Raw genomic sequence first — 22,968 nt, 5'->3', positions numbered from 1 at the left:
TAAAACCAGGACCATGGGGGAGACCTTGGTCCTTCCAAGCCTGTGAACTGAGAACTGTACACGGTGAGGATGGGATCAGTGAAGCTTCAAAGCCTCCTCCAGCATTCTTGGAACGTAGCCTCACTCCTGTGGCGCACGTGTGTGAAGAAAGTCTGAGTGGCGTGCTGACTTCCAGTCTTCCTGTGTTTACAACCTCTCTCTCCTTGAAGTCACCTCTGGGTGGGGCCTCCTGCTGCCTGGCTGCCCCTTGCCTCCAATCAGAATGTGGCCAGCGCTTCTCTATTGATCCCCAGGGAAAGGAGTTGAGAAGGAACAAAGGCTGCCACCTGCCTAGTCATTAAGGTGTGCCCAAGCTGCCCACAGACTGTCAAACCTGGGCATCTGGGTGTCCGTCATTGTCCCTCTGTGCCAATGTAGAACCTGCTCTCAAACTTCTGGAGTTATCTTGGTGTAAGGTGGCCCTCCTGTCTGTGACTGGCTCTGCGGCACCAGGGGCTATGAGACCAAGTGACCATCTCTGAGGGGGTGTGTGCCACACAATGGTGAGTATGCCATCTAGCGGAGGGAACAAACGTCATAGGCTCATGTTTCTATCACTGAGTACATGTCATGTTCCTTTCTCTGTACAAGGCCTACTGATGTCTGTCAATGCCCCAGACTAAGAGCACCAATCTGTGTGTGGCAAGGTTTACTGGGGGTGACTATGCCCTATGTGACTACATATATCTAGCTTTTCATATCTGCTTCCTTCCACATATTCATCCCTATGCACATACGTGAAGCACACTGTGCTATCACTGTGTGTATGTATGTTCCCTGTATGTTGAAGGCTTTGTACTTAGATCTGCAGGTACCCAGATGCCAGTGTGTACTTCACCTCCTGGTTATACGTATACACGGCGTGTCCATCACGTGTCTGTGCAAATGTTATGGTGCATGTGCATGGTTACCCCCGGGGACCATGTGCTTTTCCAAGTGCCAGTGTCCATATGTTTTTCCACATGCACTCATCTTTTTCCATGGCCCACAGCATCTGCTGGCGTGAAGGTCTGTATCTCTCCAGATGTGCACACCTGTAGCTGGTAGACATCTCTATGAAAATGGGTGTTCACACCGCTCATTGCCAAGGCTGAATGCATCTCTGTACATGTATTGGGGTGCACATCTGAACTGGGGTTACTCTCTAAGCCAGTTTTATCTTCGTGTCTGTATCTGTCACTGATCATTTAGTATAGGGATGGTGCCCAGGGGAAAACAAGGGTGCTGCCTGGCATCTGCCTCCCTATTCCACAGAGGCCTAGACTAAGGGAGGGCTGTGACAGAAAGCAAAAAGAGAGAGGCCTGCCCACCTTGGGGACTCTGTTGGGATCCCAGGAGTCACATCACACCCTTACCAGGGACCCCAGGGATCTCAGGGCATTTCCCATGAGCACTGTAGCCAGGAGGTAGGGACAGGAAGGGGTAGCACCCCCGTCCCAAACTTCTGTTGGAGTCTGATGGGAAGTCTTGGTGTCTGCACAGTGTGTGCGTGGTGTCCCTAGATAGAGGATGGGAATCCAGGAGAGAGAAATAAAGGGTCCAAGACAAAGGTAAAGAGCGGGGTGGGGAGGTGGGCTTAGTGGAGCAGAGGCTGATGGTGACTAGGGTTGGAGATTATGATGGAAGGTGGTCCAAGGGTTTACCGGGTCCTTATACTCTTGGGAACCACACCCCAATCCCAGGCCCAGGAAACTACATCTCAATCTGTTTTTACTTCAGGCACCCTACTCCTTCCCCACAGGCTGAGGTGAGAAGGCCATGCACTGCAAACAACATCGCCAAAGTCCAGGCAGGACCAGGACAAGGATTTTGTTTTTTGGGTTTTTTGTTTGTTTGTTTGTTTGTTTTTTGAGACAGGGTTTCTCTGTGTAGCCTTTCCTGGAACTCGCTTTGTAGACCATGCTGGCCTTGAACTCACAGAGATCTGCCTGCCTCTGCCTCCCTAGTGCTGGGATTAAAGGCGTGCGCCGCTGCTGCCCGGCAAAATGCAGTTGGGTTATCTCTTTTTTTTTTTTTTTTTTTTTGGAGCTGAGGATCGAACCCAGGGCCTTGCGCTTGCTAGGCAAGTGCTCTGCCACTGAGCTAAATTCCCAACCCCACTGACTGATTTTTAAAAGTGGATAAAAAGGAAAAACAGAGTGCACCACCATGGCATTCGAAAAGTCATTTTGGATTTGAGTGCTTGAAGAAAAGAGCAAGATCAGGGGAGCCCAGAGCCTGCCACGTCTGAGGGTCAGGCATACCCCAGGCACAGCAAACACTAGCCATGAGCTCTCAGCACCCAAATGACAGGAGAACTTCTGGCATCTTGGCATTGTGGGCACATCTGTGCCCTCACCAATGTTCCATGATCATTTAGCAAACATTCTACCAGTAGCCAGGCTGCCCAAATTCAACACAGGGTGAGGCGAAGAAGGCATCCACCCTAGGACAAGGGATGTCGGTTTGCCTCTGGGTGGCCCAATGTCTAGGCATCAAATATCTAAGACAGTAACAGAGAGAGGCACGTGGGAGCCCTAGACTCCTCACCTTAAGTAGAGCCCCGCCAGGAATAAGCAGGAACATTGCTTTTGATTCTTCTAGCCTTGGGCAGGGGAGCGTCCCTGCTCTTCCTGCAGGCCAGGCTCCCCTGCTCACCAGTCTCGTAGCACCGTGGACCCCCTTTCTACCATACTCACCCCTTTCAGAGCGTGGAATTCCACCTGTGGCTTGGCCGAAGCTCTCCAGTGGAAAGGCTGCGCCTGGTACCTTTGCTGCTATTTCTGGGGATAGTCAGGCTCCTTGGCCCCCAGGAGCATCCATGAGGACAACCAGCAGGATTTAGCAAGGCATGGTGGTGGAGCTCTAGGGGGCCCCGAGAGAAGACATGTGTCTTGTCCCAAGCCGCAAGCAAGGTGGGAAGGGAAATGAGAAGCAGGGAGAAACATCCCAGAGGAGGTTGAGGACCCGGGCCAAACAACGTGAACTGTCTTGACTTATGTTCATGGAACTTTAATGTGCTCATGACAGGGTTCTGAGAAGGCACACCTAATACCTTGTGCACCCACAGCAGAGGCCCCATGTCTTCGATGTTCAACGTGAAAACTTGCCGCCACACAGCTGCTCACCACGATTGTATAGTGAACACAGCCCAGCACAGGGATTTATTTGTTGTGATTTTCTGGGTGGGATTCCACTAGGCTGCACTACACAGACCTGCTGTGACTGAGGGGACCTGGGGATCCCTCCAGCACCCTTTACTGCAGCCATCCAGGCAAGGTGCCCCGGTGCCCCGTGAAGCCAGGTTGGAAAAGCATGGTATACAACCCTGAGAGCAGAGGGTGAGATGGGGACTTGAAGGGCTGTCCCTGCCGTTCACCTTGGGTGAGTCATCCATGGGGCCTTGGTTTCCCCCTTTGTACCGTGAATCTGCTGGACAGTTTTTCTGGCCTCAGAGCATCTGCTCAGCTGCAACTCTGCGGTTATAAGTGACTAATCCTGGAGGTTCCTAGCTTCTCCACTTCAACATTCCACTGCCGAGCTTTGGAAGTCTGGGACTGCCTGCATCCAGCCTGTGCTGGCGCAGCATACTGGGGCCCAGGCTGTGGGAAGCAGAATCCATCAAGTCAACGTGATGCCCAGGGGCAGGCAGCAAGTTCCCTGGAGAGGGCATGCCCCATGCAGGATGGAGAGGTGGGGGGGGGGTCTGGGTGGACCTGGATCAGCAGCCACTCGGTGGGCAGAGCTAGGAGAGGGACCCAGGTCTCCTGTCTGCTCTATCTTTAGATCTCCATAGCAACCGTCGCCAGGGCACCGAGCTGAAGGCATGGGCTATGTGGCTGCCTGCAGGAGGGAGGGGCATTTGCCTCTGTTCCTCCTGTTTTGTGGGGGAAAGACTCTGGGCTGGCTTCCTGAGCCAGGAAAGAGAGACTGGGTATGAAGCTGGTCACGGCAGGAGAGACTTGGCACTGATACAGAGAGGACCCAGTGTCTTGTTCTGAGAACATGGTCAGGTCATTGACCAAGGCCTCAGCAAATCAGGTTCAACGCACGGAAGGTACAGAAGTTAAGGTCCTCCAAAGGGCTCTGAGCTTTCCTCAAAGTCATTCTCTTAGCACTGATCCTGGGCCCTCTGGAAGGACAAGAGAGGCCCTTCACCCCTTATCCCGCCCGACGCCCACCATCCTGAGCTCAGCAGGACTCCATTTGTTCAGCCTCCTTGAAGCAGCCTTCCCTGGCTTCCAGCTGCTGGCCTCCCTCCACACCAGGATGCTAGGAGGGAAGGACGGACCTTGTGAAGCAGACAGGAATGCAAGTTTCGAGGGTGATGCCATTTGTCCAAGGGCTCTGGGCAAGTCAGCAGCAGGGCTGGCCTCCACTCCATGTCTTCTGACTCTAGTCCAGGCTCCTTCCCGTGCCCCTGCATAAGGTCCATGGCCAGGGCTAGAAGAGGAAGCAGGAGTCCTCGGTCAGGCCAGCAGACCGCAAACACCTAGCCATGTCCTCAGTGAACGCAGGTGAGCCACAGACTAATGCGAAGGGCCTTCTCCGGCAGCAGGCTACTAGTTCACCAACCAGCTCCTGGCCCAGGCGCCCAAAATGGGTCTTCTCACGGTAGCTCCACGGAAGCTGCTCTGGGGAGACCTCCTGGGAAGACAAGAAAGAGCAATCATGACTTCTGGGGTTCTCAGTGTTCACCTAGCCAACTCTCTTCCTCCGTTGTGAGAAATGGTAGAAAACCCTTCACCAGAAGAAGCTCCTAGTTCCTGGGGCTAGGGAGCCAGGATGGAGAGGGCCCTGGAGAGAGGGTCCTAACAACTGCCATGCTGAGTTACTAACCTCTAAGCTATGAGATGAAGGCCTGGGCTATGGAAATCCATGGGCCTGCCAGCAAGAGTAACATCACAGCCCCGTGGAGGCCGAGGAGCAGGGGCTCCCAGTGTCCCATATGCTTTCAGACCTTGTAGCTCACCCCAAGGAGTCTGGATGACTTCCATGTCCTCTAGAGCTGTCAAGGGGCACTCTCCGATGATCTGAGTCTTCCTGTGCTCCCCAAACACTCTCCCTACCTGGTAGAACCTTGAGGGCAGAGCGGGCAGACCTCACCAGCCTCATCTCTCCTTCCCACTTCCTGATTCTCCCCAGTTGTGCACCCCAAGAATCACTGAGTCTGGCTACTCCTCAGCTGTGGCAGAGCCCCTTAAACAATGATAGACAGGTGCTGTGACGACAGAAGCAGGGCTGTGAAACACGAGCACCGCTTGGGGCTTTGAGCCTGCAGGATGGACTCCCACCTCAGCAGATGCAGGAAGGGTGAGCAGGCATTGGGAAAGGAAGGGGAAACAGCACACCTGGTGTGGGGCAGCAGGAACAAAGGCTAGCTGCCAGAAAAGCACAGGACCATTGTACCTGCAAGCTCAGGACCACTGTACCTGCAAGCTTGACAGTGACACTGGGACACAGCATTAGGGAAGGCAGGCCAGGAGATGGAGCTCCCAAGGTCAGTAGGCCACTGGGCTTGGGAAGTCCTGAGAACAGGGGGAACCAGTGAAAGGCTGGGAGGAAGGCAGTGCAGAATGAAGGGCAAGTTGGCAGGAGGTCGCAGGAGGCGGCAGGAGGCGGGGAGACCTGAAGATGCTGGTGCCAGGCTCAGGCAGGGAAAGAAGCAGCCTGAGTTGCAAGTGGGTGAGCAGAATGACCACAGTCACCCCTTACTCCTGTCATGGAGCCAGCCCATTGCCCTGCCCAACATTCAGCATCTAGCATCATGAAAGCCCAGAAGAGCCAAAAGTGAACTTGAACCTAACTCCCCAGTCCAAGCTAAAATGCTACCTCTTTCCTGCACATTCCTAGCCTCACTTGCCCTCCCTGCTGGCCAGCAATGATGGACAGCTTACCAGCATGTAGGTGTGCTACTGGTAGACACTAAGAGAATGGCCTCTGGGCAGGGCCAGCTGGGCTGCTATCCAGCTCTCTGTTGCTGTTACCCTGCTACTGTGGTTCTACATCTGTAAGGAGACAGGATGGCAGTACAAGCCTCAGGAGAATGTAGTGGAGACTGATGTGCTCTGAACACAGAGACTTGTTCAAAGAAGAGCAGTGTCCTGGTCAGTTTGTCACCTCACTAACGCTGGAGTCATCTGAGAAGAAGGACCCTCAGGTGAGTAAATGCCTCGAGATCAGACTGGCCACAGCACACCTGTGGAGCACATTCTCTCATTCTGTCTTTTTTTTTTAATGAGACGGGGTCTCCCTATGCCTAGGCCTTGGGAACTCACTGTGTAGACTAGGCTTCAAACTCATCGGGATTTGCCTGCTTCAGTTTCTCAAGAGCTGGGGTTAAGGTGTGTGCCATTACACCAGCTCATTTTCTTAGCTGATGATTGATGTGAAAGGGTCCAGCTCACTGTGGGTGGTGCCATCCCTGGGCAGGGCCCTGGGGTACTGAAGAAAGTAAACTGAACAAGCCAGGAAGAAGCATTCCTTCAAGGTCTCTGCTTTGGTTCCTGTCTTGGGGTTTGGGCTTCAGCCATGATTTCCATTCCAGATGGATTAAGCTGAAGTCTGAGATAAACCCTTTCTTCCCCAAGCTGCTTGGCCAGGGTCTTTATCAGCAACAGAACACACAGCAATGACCAGCTGTCCCTGTAGACAGGCAGGTGCCTCGAGGACAGGAAGTATCTGACCTTCATTTGTGTCCCAGCATCTCATTTGGTTGAGGACAGGAGAAAAGAGGGCTAGCCAGCAGCCAGCTGAGCTTGCTAGGTGCCCGCGTCCTGTTCCCCTTCCTGGCCCATGCTTTTGTGGGGCTGCTGTGCTGTGGGCCTGTGGCCTTCCCTCATCCCCTCAGCTGCACACCAGCCTCCTGCTTCATGCCCGGCCTTGGGCACTTCCTGCTGCTGTTAATGTTCACCAAACAGACCCTCCCAAGTGCATGTCAGAGAGCTTTCCACCTGTGGACAGGGCTGAAGAACCCAGCTCTACACAGCTCTGCGGGGAGAGCAATCCAGTTTCCTAGCCCCAGCCATAAGGTTGAGGATCATATAAACTGCCAGAGATTTTCCAGAAATGTCTCAAAAAGGAAACTGCAGTACAGGACTATATGGCTGACCTTCAAGCAAAAGGAAATGGGAGGTAGGCAGGGTGGAACCCCATCCTAGGGAGGACAGGAAGGAGCAAGCCCGGATCCTTTAGAAAGCAGGAGACAATGGTGATGGAAGGCCTGGCCTGAGATAAGCACGCTGTGGCAGAAGTGGGGGATGGGGACACAGGACGCAGGACACAGGTGGCTTCTGGCTAGAGTACCTACAGCTTGCTAAGTCTGGCAGCGGCTCTTCTGCTGCTGTGTGGAGGAACAGATGGAGGTGGCAGAGACCTCACTGAAGGGAAGGCACTGCCCAGTCGGTCTTGATGGAGCTCCTACTCCAGGCCTGGCCTCATGCTAAGCATCATGGGGAGTGCCCACATTCTTAGCCCCAAACACCTGAACAGGGCTGCTGCTGCTGCTCCACATTCAGGCCCACACAAGTGACCCCAGGAGGTGGGTGGGACACAGCTGAGGACACAGCTGCAAACTGGAACTCAGGAGGCTGAAGCATGGGGCCCAGTCCTGGCTCCCCAGTCCTGGCTCCCCCAATTTGTAGCATGTCCCTCTCCCAGCACCTCTGTAAGCCTTCTTCCTCCTCTGTATGACGGACTTGGTACTGCCTACTTTCCACAGAGCACCTGGGACTACTAATATAGCACAGGGCATGAGGCTACAGCCAGTCGTCAGGACAGCACAAAGGAAATGCAGCTTCTTAGGGGAGGAAGTCCTCACCCTGGGCTCACCTGACTGAGGACAAAGAAGGTTCGCACATTCCAGAACCTGGACTGTTCCTGGAGGAAGGTCTTCAGGTAGATGTTCTCAAAGGTCTTGAAGCAGCCAACCAAGGTGACAAAGGTCTCATCATCTGCATTGTCTGTGACGCTCTGCAGGATAGGCACCATAGGGGCCAGGCCTGTGCCGGCCGCCAGCATGAGGAGTTCACCATACTAGAGAGAGTGGACAGAACAGAAGATAGTGGGGTCTCACCCACTCCCCATCTATGGGTCGTCCCTTGGCTAGGCTGGGCAGCAATGCCTTTCTCAAGTGTCCTACCCATGTCTCTGCCATGCTCTACCCCTGGTGCAGGAAGTCACCTGGTTTGTGAGCAGCAGGCAAGGCCTGAAAAACACAGGTTACGGGATGCTGAGGCTCCTACACTGTAGCTCAACCTGAAAGAGGCTTGGCTTCTTTCAATACTTCCCCACGCGGACTCTGCTTACATATTTGTGCTAGCAAGGAACTCACAACCTCCCAAAGCCACTTCCTCTCCTACCAAAGCCTTTCCCTCCCAACTCCGTTGCAGCCTGCTCTCTGGACTGCCTCCTCTGACCCTGGGGAGCTCTACAAAGGTCTTAGGGCCCCAGTCTAGAACCCCGAGCCTCTCTTCTCTAAATTAAATGAAGCGATGTATACATGTGCCTAGCATGTCTTTGTAAGGTGCCAAAGAGACCTAGTACCATCAACCCTCCTCGGTGAGCCCATGTCCTGTTTCTCTGTTTCTAGGTTTCTTTAAAAAAAGGACAGGCCTTTTAAAAGTCTCTTTCTTCCTTCCTTCCTTCCTTCCTTCCTTCCTTCCTTCCTTCCTTCTTCTCCCCTCCCTCCCTCCCTCCCTCCTTCCTTCCTTCCTTCTTCTCCCCTCCCTCCCTCCTTCCTTCCTTCCTTCCTTCCTTCCTTCCTTCCTTCTTCTCCCCTCCCTCCCTCCCTCCCTCCTTCCTTCCTTCCTTCTTCTCCCCTTCCTCCCTCCTTCCTTCCTTCCTTCCTTCCTTCCTTCCTTCCTTCCTTCCTTCCTCTTTCTCCCCTCCCTCCTTCCTTCCTTCCTTCCTTCCTTCCTTCCTTCCTTCCTTCTTCTCCCCTCCCTCCCTCCCTCCCTCCTTCCTTCCTTCCTTTCTTCTTTTTGTTTGTTTGTTTTTGTTTTTTTCAAGACAGATTTTTTTCTGTGTAGCCTGGGCTGTCCTGGAACTCACTCAGTAGACCAGGCTGCCTTAAATTCAAGAGCTCTGCCTGCCTCTGCTTCCTGAGTGCTGGGATTAAAGGCGTGTGCCACCACCACCAGGTTCTCAAAGTCAGTTTCTTAAAGGTCAGTGCCTGACCCACACAGGAAAACATCCACCTTTTTCATTCTAGAGATTAGACTTGTATGTATATATCCCAACCATGTGATCAGGCAAGCTATTTTCCCAATTTGAGCCTCAATTTCTTCACTGGTGGAAAACAATAATGAGAGCATTTTCCCAAAATAGCTCCTCTCTCAGAACCACCATGAGGTAACATAGAGGCCCAGTGTGGAGTTGAGGTTTAATCATTTCCCCCTGGTTAAGCCTGAGATCCTGGGTCGGGTCACCTAGTCTGCAACCATGGTGCCTCCAGCCTCCGGGTCTTTGACCCACCTCACCCTCCTTTCTCTCATCCTTGCTCAGGTTGTGTTCTAGGAAGCCTTCCCTGAGCAGCGCTGGGGTGGGGGCTCTTCCTTTCCATCCCCTGCCTTGGTGCCTTGTGCCTCCCTCACATTACACTGGTAAATACTACCTGTCTCCTCCTGGATGGATGCTAGTGTCTGTCTGTGGCATGAAGGCACACACAGATATTTGTATGGCTAATTTAATGAGACAACTATAGAGCAGGCCTGGCAAGGGTCTAGGTACCCAAACCCTCTCAGGGAGTGTAGCAGACCCTGGCAAAGCTTTGGTGGCCAATATGAACATGGGGCACTGCCCCTGCCCCTTTGCTGCTGGTCCTGAGTGAGAAACAAAAGGCTCTGATGTCCCCAGGATGCAGCCCACAGGCACTGGGAGGCTTCCTCACGGGAAAGGTGGTCTGAGGGCCATTTGCTCCAAAGCTAGGAAAAGAGACAACATCTACACCCTGCTTTCAAGGGTTTAGGGGACACAGAATGCAGGGATAACCATGGATAATACCAGGACAGTGCTGGAGAGTGATAACATATACACCTTCATGTGTAAAAAGGGGGGCGAATCACCTGTGAGCCGCCATGAGGGCTGAGTGAGCCACCACGTGGCAAGTGTTAGAGCCAGAGCCTGCACAGAGGACGAACAGAGGGGTTTGGAAGTATACATGAGGGTAGGCATTTCCTGTGACTGTTGGGGTGGAGCCCAGGCCCTACAAGTGCTAGGCAAGCGGTCTACACTGAGCTACAACTCAGTGCTGACAGAGCTGGTATCATGATGCTCATATACACACGTGCGTGTACATGTTTGTACATATACCGTCCGTGGGAAAAGGTTTGGAAGTGAGGACATGAGGCTGGCATCCCGGGGAGATGGCTTGCAGGTGCATTCTTCTTTCTGTCTGTCTCTGACGATTTTTTTTTTTTTTTTGGATTAGAGAACATGTTTTGCATTTATAATAAGGGGAAATACAATAAAAGCTATTTTTAAATTAAACCAAGAGAATGGCAAGGCAAGCATGATTCATTACTTCCCACTTGTTTTGGTTTTGCTTTGTTTTTCTAATTATAAAGGTAATAGGTGCTCATTCCAGATAATTTGGAAAGCATAATGAAGAAAATGAAAATTGCCCATAATTCCCCCACCCCAACCTGCTAACACTTCATGCATTTTCCATATGCATTTTTTTCTGTGCATCTTGTTACCTACTGGGTGTGTATTGTTTTGTGCCTAGTACTTGTTACTTGCTTTTATAACATAAGCTTAGAGCATCATTAGAAACTTCAAGATCTAGGATGTTCTATCAAGTATCTGTAACTCAGTGTACTTAACTGTTCCCTTTGTTGGATACTCGGTTGCCTCTGTCTTTTGTTATTATTAATGAGAATGCCACTAACACATGTGAAAGAAGCAGTTTGATTGTTTTTCTCTTCGTAATAGACTTCCAGAAATGGAATTACTGGGTCAAAGGATTCTCAAGACTCTTGATACATACTACTGGAATTCTTCCCAGGCGTGAGACAGCTAAAGAGAAATGACCAGTTCTTTCTGGGAAAGCTGGACAGAGATCCAAGCCTGCTGGAGATGAGGGCAAGAGACTTCCAATCTAGAAGTACTCAGCTCTCAGCAGTGAGTGTGGGCTGTATTCAGCTTCCTGAGAAGCTGATGAAACTTCCTGAAACAGTAGATGAGAGTCAGAGGGCATTGGGGTCCTGAACCCCAAGTACTCAAGCTGATTTCCTAAGGCACAGGCAGCATCAACAGTTTCAGAGTCAAGTGGACAGTTTTGTTTCCTAGGGCCTATCTACCCCTCCCTTGTTTAAGCCCAGCACCTCTCTAGGCATTGGGTTTAAGCAGTGGAAGAACAGCGCAGTGTGCTTCTATAGCCTGGAATGGGGAACCCATGCCAGGAGACAGACCTGGCGAAGTTCCTCACGACTGAAGGACTGACCTTGTTTGGTTCATATAAGAAGCTTCCGAAAGGCCCTCTCCAGAAAGCTGTGTCTCCTGTTCTCCAGGACTCCACATACTGGGACATCAGCCCGGTCTGATAGCACTTGAAGCAAACACAGGGGACAGTCAGTGGGCAGCATGTTCTGCTGCACAAACCCCCATAGCCAACACTTGGAATTCCTTCTCAATGCTCAGTGTCTCCTGAGGGGCTCAGTTTGTCTTCCTCTGCACCCTGCATGCTGGAGCTGCCATCTACCCACACAAGGTGATTGGTAAGGCTGAGATGAGACTCCAATGGACCTACCAACTTCAAGGTCTCAGACCCAAAGTCCTGAGGAGACCATGCAGGGGATGCAGCCCAACAAAGAACTGGGTAGTTACTAAAGGCAACTAACACCCAGTGTCAGAAAGATAGCAGTTTGCCAAGGGATGTTCTTTCTTATAGGGAAGCTATTTTGCAGGTGCTAGTCTAGTTTGTGGGGCAGATGTTGCCAGATCTTAGGAGTCTTCCAAGAAATGCAGGAGATTCATATTTTTACTGAAAACCCTGACACTTCTGAAATGTCAGCAATAAACCCATAATTCTGCAATCCTGGGCAGGCTAAAGCCAAGTACATTTGTACACTGTCTCTGGCTCATTCTATACCACCTCCTGGTGGGATGACTACTATGTGAGGGAGCTGTCTACACTGCCTGTCTGCTCTGTTCTGAGCACCATGCTGGGGTAGCAGGGCACCCAGTTAGACCTGAAACACCATGAAGACACCCAGTGCCTGAACCATGAACATAGCAATAAATATTCCAATCAATTAATCAGTCAGGCCTCCTCTGAAAGGGCTCAAAGTACAGGAAGGATGTATATACACATCTCAGACATAAACAAGGCAGACACTGCCTCACACTCCATGAAGAGGAGCCCTGAGCCCATGGAGTGAGATAAAGCTGGCCTTCTTGGAGGTGGAGACACTTGAGCTGGAGCAGACTGGATTCCTAGGGGTTGGGGAGACGTGTAAAGAAAACTCTGGGCATTTGCAGCAGAATGGTCAACAGCATAGAGTCTAGGGCTTCACAAGAACAGATGACCACGCAGGGGCAGGGGAATAGTCAGAGACCAAACTGCAAGGGTGGCCGGGATGTCTCCAGGCTTGAAGGAGAGACTAGATTTGGTGGTCAGACCTGCCTTTGAGCATTCACAGTCACCCTGACACCATCTGCATTAGGCACTGCTGTGGACTAGCCGGCACAGGAAATCCCTGCTCACCTGGGAGGGGCCCAGAAGGGAGGGGTTTTACTGGAAGCTGTGTAGGAGTACACTTTGGTTTCTGGGCCCAATTTGGGGAAAGTAATAACCCCAGCTATGGGGGCTACAGAGACGGTTCAGCAGTTGCACTGGCTGCTCTTCCAGAGGACCTGGGTTTGATTTCCAGCACCCACATGGTGGCTCACAACTGGCTGTAACTCCAGTTCCAGGGAATCAGACACTTAGGCATATACACAGACAAAACACCCAAACACATAAAGAAACAAGCAAGCAAACAGAATCCCAGCTATGGCCCTAGATGCCCCAGGACAGGACAACACTGAAGAAGGAGAGCCTGGCTTGGAGTAAACGTTCAACAGAGACTATCCCAGCTTCAGTTTCTTCATCACTAAAGTGGGGATAGTATAGTTTTCTTGAGGTCATGAGTCAAATGAGAAAATGTGAACAGAGTTACAAGCAGTGTAATCAGTGCCCAGCAGGAGCCTGTAAAAGAAGCCTTCCTTCATTTCCTTGAGGGAAAGTCAACCCACAAATTCCCACCGCCTTCCCTATTTGCAAAGACATTTCCAGCTCTTCCCAACCAGTGGCTTAGGGATAATGAGATACCTCTCCTAAGGAGAAAATCAGCCTTGCAGCTGGGAGGGATCCAGCTGCTCTGGAGGACTGTCTCCAGGCTTATCCTCTCAGCAGAAGCACCCTAGACAAGCAGCGCAGGGAAGCAGGCCATTTGGAGAGGATTTGTGGAATCTCCCAGACAAACAGTAGTGTGCAGAAGGGAGCTCGTCCAGGCTTATGTGGGAAGGAATAAACATTCAGGCTCTGCAGACGGGCAGGGAAGCAGGAGCCCAAGGCAGCCGGAGGCCTCAGAGTCAGGGGCTTGCTTACCCTTAGCACTCTGTCCCCCACTTCCACCTTGGTCCTCAGCCTGCTGACCAGTGAACTAGGATAACCACACAACCGTGTGAGGAGGCTTAGCTAAGAAAGCTGTCCTCCAATATTGATGCTCCCTAGTCCGTGAGAGAAATGTGCTCACTTGCAGGCATGGCAGACCTGTGGCCTGTGGTCACAAGATGCTAAGGACAGTTACGAACGTGGCCTGACGCTAAATTGAAAACTTATTTTAAAACATCATTAGTGCTTTTGTTTTGGGGTTTGTTTGTTTGTTGATTCAACTGTTCCGGAGCATGAACTTTGTAGATGGCAGCATGGTGTTACCAGGCTGGACATGCCTGGCAGAGCTACAACAGGTTGGAGCGCACAAAGCTGCACTTGCTGCAAGCCAAATGTCAGAGGGTCAGTGGGTCCATGAAAAGCAATCTACTTAGTTTCTCCACGCTAGGCCTCCATGACTGTAATTTACTGCTAAGATCTTGGGTCTCCAGGGCGTTTTGTAACCAATCCATTTCACTCACCTCTGAGCATTCTTCCACTGGCCCAGCTGCCCCACAGGCATCCTCTCCCACCACTTGGGCTGAATGAACACAGTCCTCAGAAGACCTGTTTCCTGTCACCCTTCCCTACATCTGGCTATAGGCACTGTCAGCCTAGAGCACCATTCTCTGACACCACCAATTCCTCCTTCAAGGCCTCCCAGAGACAGGATGTCAGGTTAGTTCTGTCTGAAGAAGGGTCTTTGGGGCCAGTTTTCTCTTCTGGCAAATCCTGCTCCTTCTGTGCCTGGATGAATGCCTTTCCCAACTCATGCATCCTCTGCGAAGCTGCTCCCAGCTCTCAGAGCTCTCTTCCCTTATTTCCCTTGTTTCTCAAACACAGAGTATCTACCAGGAAGTTGGGCCCAAGTCTCTTGTATGCCAGCTGCCCTGACTTGGGCCAGGCCTCCTCTGTCGTGACTAGATCATGCTGCATTGTCTTGATCCGGTCGATCACTCTGTCCTGGCCTTGGTCCCTCCAGGTCATGCTGGACCGCTGTGCTAGCACACACAGGTGCAAGGGGGGACTTGCTCCTGCTTCAGCTCAGCTCAGTATTCTCTTTCCATCGACTGGTGAAAGGTGATCAGACACAGCTTTCCTAAGATCTCCCAATAACACACCCTCTGGAATGCCAGCGGTACTCTCCTTAGAAAAGGGGAAGGGGCCTCCTAAACTGTTGCTCCTTCAAGTCAGCCTATTCTCATGCCAACTAACAGACGGGAGCCCCTCCACGCCAATCTCCAAGTCCATAGCACCTGACAGAATCCTCAACAAGAATCAACTCACCTTGATTAAAACATCAAAGTAGCCTTCCGCAGTGACGGGGCTGATAGGAGTATAGGCTCTCTGAATTTCCAAGCCATTCACTATACCTCTGGGAAGGAGAAGCACACAGACAGTAGGCAGTCAGTCGTTTAACAGACTCTCATCAGGCTAAGGGACACAAAGGTGGGTTCCAGTCACTCCCTGAGTTCCTCATCAAGGGACAGGTAAGGAACAGCAGATGGAAGGACACTGAGCTCATCACTACCCATGCTACTTGTGAGACCTGTGCAGGTCACTTAATCCCTCAGCAGCATCTCCAGAAAAGTAGGGGTGGCCATTTAGGTCCTGGTTGTGTGACTTCACTGGAATCACACAGAATAGTATGTCAAAAAGAACACTGATTTTAAAAAAAAAAAAAAGTGCACTGATGGTGTGAGCAGTTTGTGGGATGGATGTTCCTGAGGTTTCCTGACTTCTTCACTACAAAACAACACAGATTGGGGCTGGAGAGATGGCTCAGAGGTTAAGAGCACTTAACCTCTTCCAGAGGTCCTGAGTTCAATTCCCAGCAACCACATGGTGGCTCACAACCATCTGTAATGAGATCTGGTGCCCTCTTCTGGTCATACATGCTGTATACATAATAAATAAATAAATTTTAAACACACACACACACACACACACACACACACACACACACACACACACACAGATTAAAAACAACTGCTAGCCGGGCGGTGGTGGCGCACGCCTGTAATCCCAGCACTCGGGAGGCAGAGGCAGGTGGATTTCTGTGAGTTCGAGGCCAGCCTGGTCTACAGAGCTAGTCCAGGACAGGCTCCAAAGCTACAGAGACACCCTGTCTCGAAAAACAAACAAACAAACAAAAGCTAAGACTTATGAAACATTACCATAGACCAGCAAGTATCAGAACTGGAAGAGTCTTCAAAGGGGCCTGAAGCCAAAGCCCTGTCAATGTATGACTTGTCTTTACAATGTTACCAACAATGGGGTCTGGAGAGCAATCATGAGTTGTGATAATAGCTATGAGGTACGAATGTCTACTGCATACCAGGCATATTATATGCCTAGTTTGATTTAAAATAACAAGCTAGGGCTGGAGAGATGGCTCAAAAGTTAAGAGCACTCACTGCTCTTGCAGGGGACCTGTCTGGATCCCAGTACCTATATTAGGTGGCTCACAGCTGCCAGTAACTCTAGTTTCAGGGGATCTGATACCTTCGTCTGACCTCCATGGACACTGCACATATGATGCACATGCATTCACTCAAGCACACATGCATACACATAAAATAAAAATAAATAAGTATTAAAAAAAAATCCAGAGCCAGGTATGGTGGCGCACGCCTTTAATCCCAGCACTCAGGAGGCAGAAGCAAGTGGATCTCTATGAATTCAAGTCTAGCCTACTCTACAGAGTGAGATCCAGGATAGCCAGGGCTACAAAGAGAAAGCCTGTCTTGAAAAACAAAAGCAAAAAACCAACCAAACCAACAAAACAAATGCCAAACGCAATGCTAAGTAAGAGAAGGAAAGCCATATGCACAGCTGGCATTGACTGCAGCTCCAAGTCCAAGTTTGGTCCTGCTCCTCAAAGTATCCAGGTAGCCGAGTGTGGTGGCGCACCCTATAGTCCCAGCACTTGGGCGGCTGAGGCAGAAAAAGCATGAGTTTGAGGCTGGCCTCGAATACATAATGACCTTGAAAAAACAAACCAAAATAAAAAACAAAACCCCAAACCAAATAATAACAGAAATCCTGACAACTTACTTCCCAGGAACACCCAAACACTCTAGCCTAATTGTATGCAAAACATTCTGTTCTGGTGTCCACAAAGATTGAAAGGCCCCATCCAAGTGCATCAAATGCAGGGGCTAGACAGAATGTAAGACATGCTTTGAGATCTATGCAAAAAACAAGAGTGGAACAGATCATGGCTGAGATGTGAAGCACACAACACCACCTCCTGCAGATAAAGCCTGGTGTGTCTCAGAGGGAGTGAGCACTGTCATCTGTGAACTCGGGAGTCTGCTGGAGTCAGGTACTGAGGCATGGGCAGGCCAGTGACAGGTGGGGCCAGGCAGAGGGAACAGCCCAGGATGGACAAAGGCAGGCAAGTCAGGAACTGGTTGTTACAGCACATGTGCAGTAGGGAAGGGAGGGCCTGAAAGGGAGGACCTGGCATGGTTGGGTAGCTATGGAGTAGAATGTCATTATGGAAGCAATGAAGAGCACCAGAATGTATCTTAATGAGTGACGTGGTCAGATATATTAGGAATGTCACTGGGAGGTAGAGAGAATGGAGGGGAGTCAGCCTAGAAGTTGGGTGTCCTGGCCACTCCAATTCATGGATGGAGAGTTGCATAGCACTGTAACCTACATTGTGGCTTTTCCTGCCAACTCTTCTCCATACCAGGGGCTGGTGTGAGTTAGGTGGCCAGTCTGGCCAGCAGGAAGCTCTCTTCTACTTCTCTCCCATGCCTTTTGATCATGCCTTGTTTGTTTTTTGTTTTGTTTTGTTTGTTTGTTTGCTAGCTCCTTCTTTTCTTGCCAACCCCATAGGCTCCAGCATTCTCGGGGTTCAGCTCTATGCCCTTTGTTCTTCCCACATATGCACTTGCTCCTGCATACTGTCTGGGTGTGTGATGACATCTTCCAGACCCATGTTTGCAGTACTGACCTTTCTGCCGAGCCACACATACCCACAACTGACTGTCTGAAAGATGCATCTCCTGGCAAGTGGGGTTGGATCAGGTTGGAGACCCACAGCAGTTGAGAAGGAAGCTCTGAGCAGGACTCTCAGAGGAGAGGACACTAATGTAGTTCAGCAGCCAGGCTGTCGGGGCTGGAATCTGGCTTCTGCTACTTGTTAGTTGTGTGATACTGGGAAACTTTTTTGTTTGCTTGCTTGTGTTTTATTATTATGACAAGATATCATATAGCCCAGGAGAGGATCACACTTGAGATGGAGCTGAGGCTGACCTTAAACTCTTAATTCTCCTGCTTCTACCGCTCACCTGTTCAAGTTCTTTACTCTTGTGTCCTTTTTATCATCTGATACTGATTACATTAGCTCCAAAGACAGACGTCTTCCTTTCAAATCCTGACCCAACACTTCCTGTGTGACCTTGAGCAAGTTCCTGAACCTCTCTGACTTTGGTGTCCTCTGGGGATGATAATGGCACCTGCCAGCTAGGATTTTGAGAAAGGTTAAATTAGTTCATGAATGTGAGAGGACAGAGCTGTGCCTTGGCTAGTAAGTGATACTGAAAGGCTGCTGTTATTATCTATCACAAAAACACATTACTGAGCTCCATGTCAAGGACCCTGAGGCACACACTCCTGTGTCTATCTTGAAGATGGCAAACAAGGGCTTAAGAAAGGCCAAGCAAGCTGCCCCAGGCTACTCATCTGGTCAATGGCAAAGCAGGGGAGCAGACAATGGTCCCCCCACTATCTGAGTGTACCGTAGGATGAGGTGCTGCCCAGGATGCAGGCCGAGCTGACTGCTCCCAGGTAGTGTAAACCGGATATGATAGGTGTCTTTGGTGAGTTCCTCCACGGCACTGATGCGGAAGGCCAGGAAGGTCTCTGGACTCAGCTTGCTGGAACAGCCCTGCAACAGGAAAAGACTTGACTTCTAGAGCTCAGACGCAAGGGACACACATCCTCGCCACTTTCACCGGTGGGAGCCATCTCTTGATGTGACAGAGTTGGCCCTGCCTTGCTTCCCCTTTATGCACAGCACATGGAGTTTACCCTGCTTTTAAGCTTGTTGTGGCCCTCCACAACCCCAGGGCCAACTCAAGGGAGCAGTGGGCAACCACAAGCTTCATTTATCTGCCACAGAACAGAAAGCAGACTTCCATTCCTCCTCCCAAGGCCACCTGTCACTGCCCACCCCAAGGTCTTATTTAAGTTCAAGTTGTATCTTCTACACAAAACACTCACCCCAGTATACTAAACACCTGCTCGTCTTTCAGATCTGTTCAGTTCCAGATCTGGAGAGCTGAAAAACTGATGGAGCCTTAGAGATGATCCAAGCCAACATCCTTGTATCACATTTGGGGAAACTGAGGCCTGATGGCAGTAGCTTATGAAAGGTCTCAGGTCTTGGATTTCAGAAGGAACACAGAGGTGAGTTGTCCTTTGAGGACAGAAGAGTTGTTGACACCAGAGGTAAAGAATATGGCAGGGTTCCAAAGAAAATTCAGGCCCATGAGGCTAAGAGGGGTTTCCCTCTTATAGGCTTTGGAGAGAAAAGGGAGGTTCCACCATCATGTAGTTGATGAGTAGCCCATAGGGGCAGTCAGGTTGTCTCTGATTCCCAGGAGGTAGGAAAAGGGGAAAGGTTCAACCCTTCAGTTAACCTGTGTTCATAATATGTAGCTGTCCTGAACTTGCTATGCAGACCAGGTGGATCTGGAACTCACAGAGATCCTCCTGCCTCTGCCTCCTAAGTGCTGCAATTAAAGGCGTGCGCCACCGCACCTGGTTCTCTCCTTTGTATGGTATTCATGCTTGGCTTACCTAGAAAGGTTTGGGTGCAGTACTAAACTTGGATCTCAGTAACCAGTGTCTCAGCATTGACAGGCTTATGTCCCACTCTCCACCTCAGCCCCCTTGAGCCAGGATGAACTAGTCTTCATCAGTCACAGTTGCTGAGAACCCTGTCACAGCTGCCTGTGGCTAAAGAACACTGAGCTGGAGTCAGGACACTGGGATTGATCAGGCTAGCTGCTATTTCTGGGCCTCGGTCTCCTATTATGTAAAAAGAAGCCACTTATCTAGTAGCATTAAAGGTTCTAGAGGTAAGATAAACTAACATAACATAGGTGGTTGTTCTTTGGTGTGTGTGTGTGTGTGTGTGTGTGTGTTTTGAGACAGCATCTCATGTAGTTCAAACTGACCTGACTCACTACGTGACCAAGGTTGGCTTTGAATTCCTGATTCTTCTGCCTCTAGCTTCCAAGTGGTAGGATTAAAAGAGTGTGCCACCACACCTAGCTTTGTATATGTCTTTGATAAAATGTAAATTGCTATGGAAATGTAATCTATTATTATCACTTCGTCACCATTTAAAAGACAAAGCTATGGGATTGGAATACGCTGTTTTGCAATATCATTCAACTTTCTCTTATCACAGGTGAGCACAGCCACTACATGCTAAACATATAACTATTCATGAAATGTATGAAGCTCTTTTTGAGTTGAGAAAGGAAATCAGTAAACTCCCCTTATTTACCTAGTCTGTATAATACCACATGTTAGTTTGCGCTTTTGAAGGCAGGCACTGTGTCTTGCTTACCATGGATTCTCAATAGCTCATAGGACCTGGCATATAAGAGTGTGATGGTTTAAAAGAAAATGGCCCCCAAAGGGAGTGGCACTGTGAGGAGGTGTGGCCTTGTTGGAGGAAGTGTGTCACTGTGTGGGCAGGCTCTGAGGTCTCTTGCTCCAGGCTTCCCTCAGTGTGACTGTCAGTTGACTTCCTGTTGCCTGCAAGATGTAGGACTCTCAGCTGCAGCACCATGTCTGCCTGCATACCGCCATGCTCCCCGTCATGATCATAATGGACTGAACCTCCGAAACTGTAAGCAAGCTACCCTCAATTAAATGTTTTCCTTATAAGAGTGGCTGCAGTCATGGTGTCTCTTTAAAGCAATAGGAAACCCTAACTAAGACAAACAGGTATTCAATGGATATCTGTTGAGTAAAATAATTATTAGGTTCTGTGCTAAACACTACAAATGCCTGGGTCCATTTTGCAGAGGGGAAACTAAGGCTTCAAGAGGTTAAGGGGCTTAGATTAAATCCACATAGCTACTAATAGGTTGACTTCAGGTCTGGACCTTGTTCCCTGGATCTACCTGCTTCCATTATCTACTTCTACTGTCTGCTTCTTTCTCTCCACGGCCTAGTCAAGGAAGGCTTCCCACAGCAGTGCACTGGGCAGACAGATACCGAAACTCTGGACTCCTCACCTGGGTCTCAGGTGGCTGCTTCCCAGTCAGCAGGCTCCTGTCATTTCTGGCTCGGGCTGCTTCCCATCTTTCCAGGTCTCGGTCATAGAGGTCAAACACACAGGGTGAGCAGCCGCTCCCGCAGCACTGGGAGGGTAAGGGCTCCACAGGCTTCAGCCTCAGCCAAGCTTCAGCATCCTTGTCCTCCCCTTCACCCATTGTCAGTGGGGCTTGGGCAGCATGGACAAAGGCACAACCGGAATAGGCCAGGCTCTCCTTCGCTGTCAGCCTGGGAGAAGGAAAACGTGTGGGTTATCCTCTGTCCTCCCCTGTCCCACACATGCTCCTCAAGGCCTTCCAGGCCAGAGGGACAGCGATGGCTCCACCAGGGATCTACTGTCAGACGGGACATATTTACTACTTACAATTAGTAAGTGTGTGTGTGTGTGTGTGTGTGTGTGTGTGTGTGTGTGTGAAATAAATCTTTTCTTAGCAGAGAAGGGGATTTGGCTTCAGAAAACCTTTTCTACTGTACAAGAAGCTCTATGACTTCAGCATGGTTTTGAGGCTGGGACAGGGAGAACATGGTTGGTGTCTTACTCTTTTTCTGTATTCACCTGCCCAACAACCTGGCACAGGGAAAGCCCCTACTGACTGGTGAGTGATCATTCGATGGTCTGGGAGCTAGGCACACGATTAGGTGCTGGAATGCAATAGAGGTGAACAGGACACAATCCCTGTCCTTGTTAATACCCAACATGGTGTGACACCCATTCAGTCAACCCATCTTTACAGCATGCTGTGTGTCAGCTACACGAGTGAATGAGGCCTCTTTATACCAATTACTCTTTGGGTATCTGTGAGGGGCAGTATTAACATGAGACAAGTGAGGGTTAGCCATACTGTCCTTTGCCTTATATTTGCCTCCTTGGGGTTTAAATAATCCTAGTGTCTCAGCTATTTTGGAAACTGATAGAGAAGTTGGTCACATCAATCACAATTTCTAAGATGTGGTTCTTTCCCATCTGGAGGCACAATTCCTGTTGTACCCCCACCTGGATGCCTCTCCCTACTCTTCAGGTCTTGGTTGAAAGGTCATCATCCTCCCTCAGAGGCCTTCCTGAGAGTCCTCCTTGTCATTACCAAGCACTTTATCTGTGCTAGTATGCATTCATTTGTTTATTTGTCTGTTTGTTTGGTTTTCTGAGATCAGGTTTCGCTATATAACAGTCCTGGCTGTCCTGGAACTCACTCTGTAGACCAGGCTAGTCTCGAACTCAGAGATCCATCTGCCTCTGCCTCCCGAGTGCTAGCATTAAAGGCACCACCACTGTCTGGCTATGGATTCATTTGTTAAATATACACTGTTGTCCGGTAACTGCTCCAGCGGCCAGAGACACAGCTCTTCTCTGTGCTCCTAGGGTAGTCATTAAACAACAAAATGAATAGCAACGTTGACAGAGGTTAAATGAGAGAAAAAGACCCAGAGAAGTGTGTGTGTGTTGTCACTGTTCGCGTAGTTCACTCTCTCCTCTCCCTCAACCCCCAAACCTAAGTTCTACACGTTCACCGGAGCTTAGCACATGCCCACCCCCAGGCCCACAGCGGGGGAGCCAGAAGCAGGTGCCGAGCTGCCCCGCGGGAAGCGTACCACTCGCAGGCTCTGGAAGCCAAGCAGAGCGTGGGCCGCAGAAAGAGGGGTGGAGAGGAGGACACTTCCAGAGCCCCCTGGACGCAGGGCCCGCTAAGCCATTTCAACTCCTAATTTTACAGTGAGGGAGACCGGGACCTTTCAACCTCTAAATGCCTGTATAGTGAGTGGTCAAGGGCGTCCCAAGTACGGGTTGGAGGTCCCGGGACTCCTCTGGTCCCTACGCGGGGAACCACCATCACTCTACCCACCTGCAAGTTACTTCACTGTGAGGCACCTCAGAAACCCAAAGCGGAGAGTGTTTTGCAGGTTCCACCTATAAGGATGGGCACTACCCGAGGGGCGGGGACAAAACGAGGATATTTTAACTGTGATTGGTTGAAGCGTCTGTCATTCTCAAAATGCGACTTTGC

The 22,968-nt window shown here is 50.4% G+C and overlaps 1 protein-coding gene across 1 annotated transcript; it reads right to left on the bottom strand.

Annotated features, from left to right (window-relative positions):
• Positions 1-3,992: 3,992 nt before the first annotated feature.
• Positions 3,993-22,859, bottom strand: LOC118577051 (NADH-cytochrome b5 reductase-like). Its single transcript, XM_036177038.1, has 7 exons — positions 22,807-22,859; positions 20,926-21,193; positions 18,409-18,557; positions 14,942-15,029; positions 11,462-11,566; positions 7,849-8,052; positions 3,993-4,665 (listed from the first exon to the last, which is right to left on the bottom strand). Exons 2-7 carry the CDS (start codon positions 21,121-21,123, stop codon positions 4,462-4,464), a joined length of 948 nt encoding a protein of 315 aa, XP_036032931.1. The 5' UTR covers positions 21,124-21,193; positions 22,807-22,859; the 3' UTR covers positions 3,993-4,461.
• Between the last annotated feature and the right edge of the window lie 109 nt (positions 22,860-22,968).

This window comes from Onychomys torridus, chromosome 2, assembly GCF_903995425.1.
Source record: "Onychomys torridus chromosome 2, mOncTor1.1, whole genome shotgun sequence".
Classification (NCBI taxonomy): domain Eukaryota; kingdom Metazoa; phylum Chordata; class Mammalia; order Rodentia; family Cricetidae; genus Onychomys; species Onychomys torridus.
This window is presented reverse-complemented; position numbering and strand designations above follow the sequence as displayed.